General features: G+C 47.7%; 1 protein-coding gene across 1 annotated transcript in view; it reads right to left on the bottom strand.

The window, feature by feature from the left end:
* LOC122555061 (uncharacterized) overlaps positions 1-9,900 on the bottom strand; it is a 62,958-nt gene extending 53,058 nt beyond the window's left edge. The window contains exon 1 of the mRNA XM_087992311.1: positions 9,767-9,900. Coding sequence (XP_087848437.1) covers positions 9,767-9,900 — 134 coding nt within the window. The remainder of the gene's footprint in view (positions 1-9,766) is intronic.
* Positions 9,901-10,639: the final 739 nt, after the last annotated feature.

Consider the following 10,639-nt stretch of genomic DNA (forward strand, 5'->3'; position numbering starts at 1 on the left):
GAGAGAGAGGATGTGAGAGAGATGATGTGAGAGTGGGAGAGAGGATGTGAGAGAGAGGATGTGAGAAAGAGAGAGAGGATGTGAGAGAGAGAGAGAGAAAGAGAGAGAGAGAAAGAGAGAGAGAGAAGAGAGAGGGAAAGAGAGAGGGAAAGAGAGAGGGAAAGAGAGAGGGAAAGAGAGAGGGAAAGAGAGAGAGAGAAGAGAGAGGGGGAGAGAGAGAGGGAGAGAGGGAGAGAGAGAGGGAGAGAGAGAGGGAGAGAGAGAGAGAGAGGGAGGGAGAGAGGGAGAGAGAGAGGGAGAGAGAGAGAGAGAGGGAGGGAGAGAGAGTGCTGCTCACAGCGCCTGAGACCCCGGGTTCAATTCCCGCCTCAGGCGACTGTGTGGAGTTTGCACGTTCTCCCCGTGTCTGCGTGGGTTTCCTCCCACAGTCCAAAGATGTGCAGGTCAGGTGAATTGGCCATGCTAAATTGCCCGTAGTGTTAGGCAAGGGGTAAATGTAGGGGCATGGGTTCGTTGCACTTCGGCAGGTCGGTGTGGACTTGTTGGGCCGAAGGGCCTGTTTCCACGCTGTAATGTAATCTAAAAAAAAACAATCCAGAAATCCAATGGTGAAATGATCTTTACAGAAACCATGAAAACCAAAAGAACTGTGAATGTTATAAATCAGGAACAAAACCAGGAAATGCTGGAAAATCTCAGCAGGTCGAGTAGCATCTGTGGATAGAAATCAGAATTAACATTTCGGGTCCAGTGACCTTTCCTCAGAACTAATGGTACTTAGGATGGGGGAAAGAGGGGATAAGGAGCAAACAATAGCTGGGTATAGAGGCCAAAGAGAGAGAAGAACAGTTGGACAGAAAAAGGAGTAGATAACAATCTGATGAGGAAGGTGAATGGCTATTAATGGGCACTATTAGTGGCTAACAATGGGTTGTGTGTAATAGCAGACTATATGATAACAAGACCTGGTGTTTGTGGGTTGGGGTAAGGAAATAGGAGAGCTCAAATCAGTACTTGAATACAGAAAGCTGCAGGATCCCCAAATGAAAAAGGAGGTGCTGTTCTTTCAGCTTCTGCCGGGCTTCGCTGGAGCACTATAGCAAGCCTGAGACAGATGTTGGCCAGGGAATAAGGTGGTTTTTCAAAGTTTGTGCGAAGATTTGTAGCTCGGGGTGCTCGTTGTTGTGGTTCTGTTCGCCGAGCTGGAAGTTTTTGTTGCAAACTTTTCGTCCCCTGGCTAGGCGACATCATCAGTGCTTGGGAGCCTCCTGCGAAGCGCTTCTTTGATGTTTCCTCCGGTGTTTATAGTGGTCTGTCCCTGCAGCTTCCGGTTGTCAGTTTCAGCTGTCCGCTGTCGTGGTTGGTATATTGGGTCCAGGTCGATGTGTTTGTTGATGGAGTTTGTGGATGAATGCCATGCCTCTAGGAATTCCCTGGCTGTTCTCTGTCTGGCTTGCCCTATGATAGTAGTGTTGTCCAATCGAATTCATGTTGCTTGTTGTCTGCGTGTGTGGCTACTAAGGATAGCTGGTCGTGTCGTTTCGTGGCTAGTTGATGTTCATGTATGCGGATTGTTAGCTGTCTTCCTGTTTGTCCTATATAGCGTTTAGTGCAGTCCTTGCATGGTATTTTGTACACTACATTCGTCTTGCTCATGTTGGGTATCGGGTCCTTCGTTCTGGTGAGTTGTTGTCTGAGCGTGGCTGTTGGTTTGTGTGCCGTTATGAGTCCTAGGGGTCGCAGTAGTCTGGCAGTCAGTTCCGAGATGCTCCTGATGTATGGTAGTGTGGCTAGTCCTTTTGGTTGTGGTATGTCCTCGTTCTGTGGTCTTTCTCTTAGGCATCTGCTGATGAAGTTGTGCGGGTATCCGTTTTTGGTGAATACCTTGTATAGGTGTTCCTCTTCTTCTTTTTGCAGTCCTGGTGTACTGCAGTGTGTTATGGCCCTTTTGAATAGTGTCCTGATGCAGCTTCGTTTGTGTGTGTTGGGTGGTTACTTTCATAGTTTAGGACTTGGTCTGTGTGTGTGGCTTTCCTGTATACTCTTGTAGTGAATTCTCCGTCTGGTGTTCTCTGTACCATTACGTCTAGGAATGGGAGTTGGCTATCCTTTTCTTCTTCTCTCGTTAATCGGATTCCTGCGAGTGTGGAGTTGATGATCCGGTGTGTTTTTTCTATTTCCGTGTTTTAATGATTACAAACGTGTCATCGACATATCTGACCCAGAGTTTGGATTGAATTTGTGGTAGGATTGTTTGTTCTAACCTTTGCATAACTGCCTCTGCTATGAGTCCCGAGATTGGGTGATAAAGTGACAGGCAAGTGGATGCATCTTTTTTGCAGCCATTTTTACAAGTCTTTTCTCTGTCCACAAAACAAGATCTGACCTTCCACTTGCCTGACACTGACAAACCACCTTGCTCCCTGGCCAACATCACTGTCTCAGGCTTGCTGCAGTGCTCCAGCGAAGCTCAGTGCAAGCTGGAAGAAGAGCAACTTATTTCCCAAATGGGAAACCTGCAGCCTACCTGCTCAATACTGATTTCAACAACATTAGGGTTTGAGCTCTCCCATGTCATTACCCTAATGCCACACACCAGGCATTGTTATAATCGTCTGCAATACACACAATCCATTGTTAGCCACTAACAGTCCCCACTGATAGCTTTGAGGAGAAAGTGAGGTCTGCAGATGCTGGAGATCAGAGCTGGAAATGTGTTGCTGGAAAAGCGCAGCAGGTCAGGCAGCATCCGGGGAACAGGAGAATCGACGTTTCGGGCATAAGCCCTTCTTCAGGAATGAGGAAAGTTTGTCCAGCAGGCTAAGATAAAAGGTAGGGAGGAGGGACTTGGGGGAGGGGCGTCAGAAATGTGATAAGTGAAAGAAGTCAAGGTGAGGGTGAAAGGTCAGACTGGGGTGGGGGCGGAGAGGTCGGGAAGAAGATTGCAGGTTAGGAAGGCGGTGCTGAATTCGATGGATTTGACTGAGACAGGGTGGGGGGAGGGGAAATGAGGAAACTGGTGAAATCCGAGTTCATCCCTTGTGGTTGGAGGTTCCGAGGCGGAAGATGAGGCGTTCTTCCTCCAACCGTCGTTTTGTTGTGTCTGACGATGGAGGAGTCCAAAGACCTGCATATCCTTGGTGGAGTGGGAGGGGGAATTGAAATGCTGAGCTACAGGGTGGTTGGGTTGGTTGGTCGGTCCGGGTGTCCCAGAGGTGTTCTCTGAAACGCTCCGCAAGTAGCCGGCCTGTCTCCCCAATATAGAGGAGGCCACATCGGTGCAGAGGATGCAATAGATGATGTGTGTGGAGGTGCAGGTGAATCTGTGGCGGATATGGAAGTTTCCTTTGGGGCCTTGGAGGGAGGTGAGGGGGGAGGTGTGGGCGCAAGTCTTGCACCTCCTGCGGTTGCAGGGGAAGGTGCCGGGAGTGGAGGTTGGGTTGGTGGGGGGTGTGGATCTGACGAGGGAGTCACGGAGGGAGTGGTCTTTACGGAATGCTGATAGGGGAGGGGAGGGAAATATATCCTTGGTGGTGGGGTCCGTTTGGAGGTAGCGAAAATGACGGCGGATGATGCGCTGTACATGGAGATTGGCGGGGTGGTAGGTGAGGATCAGTGGGGTTCTGTCCTGGTGGCGGTTGGAGGGGCGGGGCTCAAGGGCTCCATGTACAGCGCATCATCCGCCGTCATTTCCGCTACCTACAAACGGACCCCACCACCAAGGATATATTTCCCTCCCCTCCCCTATCAGCATTCCGTAAAGACCACTCCCCCCGTGACTCCCTCGTCAGATCCACACCCCCCACCAACCCAACATCCACTCCCGGCACCTTCCCCTGCAACCGCAGGAGGTGCAAGACTTGCGCCCACACCTCCCCCCTCACCTCCCTCCAAGGCCCCAAAGGAAACTTCCATATCCGCCACAGATTCACCTGCACCTCCACACACATCATCTATTGCATCCTCTGCACCCGATGTGGCCTCCTCTATATTGGGGAGACAGGCCAGCGACTTGCGGAGCGCTTCAGAGAACACCTCTGGGACACCCAGACCAACCAACCCAACCACCCTGTAGCTCAGCATTTCAATTCCCCCTCCCACTCCACCAAGGATATGCAGGTCTTTGGACTCCTCCATCGTCAGACCACAACAAAACGACGGTTGGAGGAAGAACGCCTCATCTTCTGCCTCGGAACCCCTCCAACCACAAGGGATGAACTCGGATTTCACCAGTTTCCTCATTTCCCCTCCCCCCACCCTGTCTCAGTCAAATCCATCGAATTCAGCACCGCCTTCCTAACCTGCAATCTTCTTCCCGACCTCTCCGCCCCCACCCCAGTCTGACCTTTCACCCTCACCTTGACCTCTTTCCACCTATCACATTTCCGACGCCCCTCCCCCAAGTCCCTCCTCCCTACCTTTTATCTTAGCCTGCTGGACAAACTTTCCTCATTCCTGAAGAAGGGCTTATGCTCGAAACGTCGATTCTCCTGTTCCCCAGATGCTGCCTGAGCTGCTGCGCTTTTCCAGCAACACATTCCCACTGATAGCTATTCACCCTTCTCGCCAGATCATTATCCACTCCTTTGTCTGTCCAACTCTTCTTCTCACTCTTTTGGCCTCCAAAAGAGCCTACATATCGCTTATTCCTTAGCCACTTCCCTCATCCTACCTTCTGCATATAATCCAACATTTTCCTAGCTACCATCTGTTTTGAGGAAGAGTCACTGGACCCAAAATGTTAACTCTGATTCCTTTCCACGGATGCTGCCAGACCTGCTGAGCTTTTCCAGCAATTTCTGGTTTTGTTTATAGAAACAATGCCCCCTTTTGAGTATTAGCTGTTCTGAGATTTAGAAGTCAGTAAGGCTTTTGCCCAAAATGTCGATTTTCCTGCTCTCCACTCTAACCAAGACTCTGATTTCCAGCATCTGCAGTCCTCACTTTTGCCTAGATGGTACAACCAGTCAATTTCACTCCCAACCCTTTGACTGTCCTAATAACCTTAACTTTATTTTGGTCCATTAATTCCCCATTCTCCCTTAATGGTAACTCCACTTAAACCTTCAACTCTCCGCCAACCCACTTACCTGACCCTCCAACTTAACCATCACCTCCCACCCTACCCACTGTAAGCAGTTGCCTTTCTACCTATTAATCACCCTAACCTCTTGGCATTCTTGCCACTCACCTTACACATTTACTAACATACTAAATAGCTATTTAAATATTCTAAACCTTTTCAGTGAATAAACATTTACCAGAACGTAGAAGAAAGTGAGGACTGCAGATGCTGGAGATCAGAGTCGAGAGTGGGGTGCTGGAAAAGAGCAGGAGAATCGATGATTCCGGCATAGGCCCTTCACCAGGATTCCTCAGCCGTTATGTTAAACAGGTTTATTTGGAAGCACTAGCTTTCGGAGTCCTGTTCCTTCATCAGGTGGTCGTGGAATATAAGATCGTAAGACACAGAGCTCTTCAATCATCTCGTGCACCAATTGTTCAGCAGGCGCCACAACCTTTAAATTACGATGGAGTCCACACACTCAGCCTGCACTCAGGGTACAGTCGTACAACTACAGGACATTGCCAAACAGGGAAGGCAACAAAACTACACCACATCCAAGAACAACAAATTGGAGAAACTTGGCAACACCACCAGCAGTAGCCAAGCCTGTCCTGGCACCATAGTGGAAAATGTTATCACCACGGGGAAGTCAATTGTCAACTTATCGGACCACACCCTTCAACAGGAAGAGATTGAAGTTCTTAGCAGAGGGCTCAATTTCTGGCCCACCAAGAAAATGAAACTCATTTACAGAAACTCAACACCCACGGACCAGTCGAGCTGGGAACATTCCTCGTAGCAATGGATGTTTCAGCACTCTACACCAGTATCCCCCACAATGACGGAAACGCAGCAACAGCCTCAGTCCTCAACACCAACAACTGCCAATCTCTGAGCACCATCTACAACTCATCCGCTTTATCCTCGACCACAACGTTTTCACCTTTGACAACCAGTTTTCATTCAGACATACGTAACAGCCATGAGGATCAAATTTGCATCCCAACATGCCAACATTTTCATGCACAGGTTGAACAAGATGACTTTGCTACTCAGGACCTCCAACCAACACTATACACCAGATATACTGATGATATTTTCTCCCTCTGGACCCATGGCAAGGAGTTACTGAAACAACTACACAGTGATATCAACGAGTTTGATCCCACCATCAAACTCACCATGGACTACCCTTTAGTATCTGTCTCATTCTTGGATACATGCATCTCCATCAAGGATGGGCACCTCAGCACCTCACTCTACCGCAAACCCACAGATAACCTCACGATGCTACTTCTCCAGCTTCCACCCAAAGCACATTAAAACAGCCATCCTCTATGGACAAGCCCTTCGCATACACAGGATCTGTTCAGGTAAGGAGGAACATGACGGACACTTGTACGTACTCAAGGATATCCTCATAAAAACAGGGCACGATGCTCAACTCATTGACTGCCAGTTCCGATGTGCCACAGTGAGAAACCGTAATGACATCCTCAGGAGACAGACATGAGCTGCAACCGACAGTGTACCCTTCATTGTCCAATACTTCCCAGGAGCTGAAAAACTACGTCATATTCTTCGCAGTTTGTAACACATTATCAATGAGAATGAGCACCTCGCCAAGACCTTCCCCTCACCTCCATATCTCGCCTTTAAACACCAAACCTCACACAGATCATTATTCGCAGCAAACTGCCTGGCTTTCAGGACAACATCATACAAGTCTGTCACAGTAGATGCTGCAAGACACCACCATTGCAACTGTCAACACACCACCATTACTCATGGGGACAGCACCCACCATGGATGTAGGTTTGCTCACTGAGCTGGAAGGTTCATTTTCAGACGTTTCGTTACCAGTCTTGGTAACATCTTCAGTGAGCCTCTGGTCAAAGCACTGCTGATGATTCCTGCTTTCTATTTATTTGTTTGGGTTTCTTTGGGTTGGTGATGTCACTTCCTTTTAGTTTTCTCAGAGCGTGGTAAATGGAGTCCAAGTCAACGTGTTTGGTGATAGAGTTCCAGTTGGAATGCCATGCCTCTAGGAATTCTTGTGCGTGTCTCTGTTCAGCTTATCCTAGGATGGATCTATTGCACCCAAAGTGGTATCCTTCCTTATCTGTATGTAAGCATTCCAACCAGAACTCTATGAACAAACACATTGACTTGGATCCCATTTACCACCCCTTGAAAAAAAGAACAGGAAGTGACACCACCACAGGAAATGATATCACCAACCCAAAGAAACCCAAACAAATAAAGTAGGAGTTATCAGCAGTGCTTCATCCTGAGGCTGACTGAAGATGTTACCTAGTATGGTGACGAAACATCTGAAAACGAATCTTCTAGCTCAGCAAGCAAACCTACATCCAGAACCTCAACCTGAGCTACAAATCTTCTCAATACACGCTACCACCCACCAAATATGCAGCAGGTACTCGTGACTCGGCCAATGTTGTCTATCTCATAAGCTGCAGGCAAGGATGTCCTGAGGCAGGATACTTTGGCAAGACCGAGCAGATGCTACAACAACGGGTGAATGGACACCACGCAACAATCAACAGACAGGAGTGTTCCCTCCCAGGCGGAGAACACTTAAGCGGTCCAGGACATTTGACCTCAGACCTTTGGGTGACCATTCTCCAAGGCAGACTTCAGGACAGGCATCAACACAAAGTGGTCAAGTATAGGCTGATAGCCAAGTTCGGTACTCATGAGAATGGCCTCAACTAGGACCTTGGGTTCATGTCTCACTCTAGGCGACCCCACTGCACTACACACTCTCACACACAAACACTCCTATAAACCCATACACTCCTATAGACCTTCTCTCATACACAAGCTCTTTCTCAGACTCTCACACATGCATCTCTCACAGACTTGTACCCCTTTACACTCACACACACTCTCACAGACCCCCACACACATAAGTTTGTGAGGTGAATTTGTATTTGCAGAATTACTTTTTATTTTGCTCAAAAAGTGCACGAATCCATGTAAGACTCTGTAAATCCTTTTTTAAGAAATACAATCAATCAGTCTGAATATTGGGGCACAGAAAACCTCACCTTCAAAGCATTATCTGAGCTGGCATAGCATGTATTGTAAAAGTTCACTTGAGAATGTAACTTTAAAAAAAGTTCTGGGATTTACATACAGTGTCATAGATGTACAGCACGGAAATAGACCTTTTGGTCCACTTCATCCATGCTGACCATATGAAAGAACCGACACCAACATGGTCATTCTAAACGTTGAGGGACTTAAACAATCCAGGTCTTTTTTTAATAAATAATTTCAGTTACATCATATTGTAAACTTTTGCTATAAATTCTGTCTTACAATCTTGTACTCCACAACCACCTAATGAAAGAGCAGTGCTCAGAAAGCTAGTGCTTCCAAATAAAGCTGTTGGACTCTAACTTGGGGTTGTGTGATTTTTTAAAAACTTTGTCCAACACCAGCACCTCCAAATCATTATTTTATCAAGGACTCTAATATCAGATAGGCCCCATATTTCTGCAGACAGATTTCAATCGAGCACAGGAAAAAAAAACGAACAGGAACAACGAAACAAGTGATTGCTACTCCTGCACGATTCAGAAGAAACACATCAAATCTGACACATTCAACTGAATAGAACCTCAAACAGATTCACCTCAAACAAACACACATTACAAAACTGTACACCAGATTTAGAGATTCACTCGGAAACTCACGCTAAACACAATCTCTATGCAGAACCACACATCACACCGTGCAAGCGACTGAGCACAAACATGCAAAACCCATTTTCACTGTCATGCCAGACTCTCTCAAACATACTCACTCCAATCACACGCCAGACGCTATCACACTCACTCTTGCCAAAGTACAGCAAACGTACTACCCAGTCACACATACTACAAACCAACATACTCTCTCCCACTGTCATGTGTTCTTCACACACACCCCATTTCCAAACAAAGTTAAAAATCACAACACCAGGTCATACTCCAACAGGTTTAAATGGAAGCACTAGCTTTCTGAGCACTGCTCCTTCATCAGGTGGTTGTGGAGTACAACATTGTAAGACACAGAATTCATAGCAAAAGTTTACAGTGTGATGTAAGTGAAATTATACATTGAAAAATACCTTGACACCTCGTCGCCCCCAAGTCAAAGTGCTGCACGACATTTAAATGGCTCCTATCAGCCGCCGAACGCCTGATAGAGTCATTCAGCCATAGGGATAAGACAGCACGGAAACAAGGGAGCGAGACTTATTGCGGACCAGGAAGACGATATGGATCTGGGAGCATCACATTCAGTAACTGCCAAGTCCCCAACGCCCAACCAACAGCAGCAACTTTTACAAATCTCAGCTGTTTGCTCACATTTAGGTTTTTTATAGCACGTTAACACCACAGAGGTGGAGGTGGAGATGAAGGCGGGGGCGGGTTTGGAAACGAATGATACTTTACTGAAATACCAACACACGGATTTAACGAACAGAATTTGCCATTTGTTCCGCCATTAACAGGCGCTTCGTTCAAAAGCTTAGCACGTGCCTCCGCATCCAACCGTCACCTGATCCTCGAAAGCCGGATTTATTCCTGGTTCGAGTATAAAATAGATAGTACTCACGGCTGTTCTCAAACAAATTGTACCAGTGGCGGAACTGGGACCCTTCAGGACACAAATGGCCTTCCTAACCTCCATAATGCCCCGATTTCAGCTCCCGGTATAACGGTCGGACAAGCAGCGAACGAACTGCGCAGCCGCATTGCAGCGTTCCTCTCCCGCCACGCAGGCGCACTTTGATGGATCAACTCGACAAGTTTCCACATGTTTAGATTAGAGTGGTGCTGGAAAAGCACAGTAGGTCAGACAGCATCCGAGGAGCAGGAAAATCGACATTTCGGGCAAAAGCCCTTCATCAGGAATAGTGGCAGGGTGCCTGTAGAGTGGAGAGATAAATGAGAGGAGAGGGGAGAAAGTAGCATAGAGTGCAATTGGTGAATGGGGGTGATAGGTCAGAGAGGAGGGTGGGGGGAAGGTAGCAAAGAGTACAATGGATGAATGGGGTTGGGGATGAAGGTCATAGAGGAGAAAGTGAGGTCTGCAGATGCTGGAGATCAAAGTTGAAACTTTATTGCTGGAACAGCACAGCAGGTCAGGCAGCATCCAGGGAACAGGAGATTCGACGTTTCGGGCACAGGCCCTTCTTCAGGAATCAAGGTCATAGGTCATAGGTCAGAGAGGAGGGTGGAGTGGACAGGTGGAAAGGAAGATAGGCAGGTAGAACAGGTCATGAGAGTGGTGCTGAGCTGGAAGGTTGGAGCTGGAGTGGGGGGAGGGAAATGAGGAAACTGGTGAAATCCACATTGATGCCCTGGGGTTGAAGTGTTCCGAGGAGGAAGATGAGGCGTCGGGCGGTGGGGTTGATTAGTGCTAGTGTCCTGGAAATATTCCATAAATCGCTCTGCTAGGAGGTGTCCAGTCTCCCCAATGTAGAGGAAACCGCATTGGGAGCAACGGATACAATAAATTATATTGGTGGATGTGCTGGTAACACTTTGATGGATG

This window comes from Chiloscyllium plagiosum, unplaced genomic scaffold, assembly GCF_037043375.1.
Source record: "Chiloscyllium plagiosum isolate Xiang-an unplaced genomic scaffold, Cpla_swu_hap1 HiC_scaffold_12, whole genome shotgun sequence".
NCBI classification, from domain to species: Eukaryota; Metazoa; Chordata; class Chondrichthyes; order Orectolobiformes; family Hemiscylliidae; genus Chiloscyllium; species Chiloscyllium plagiosum.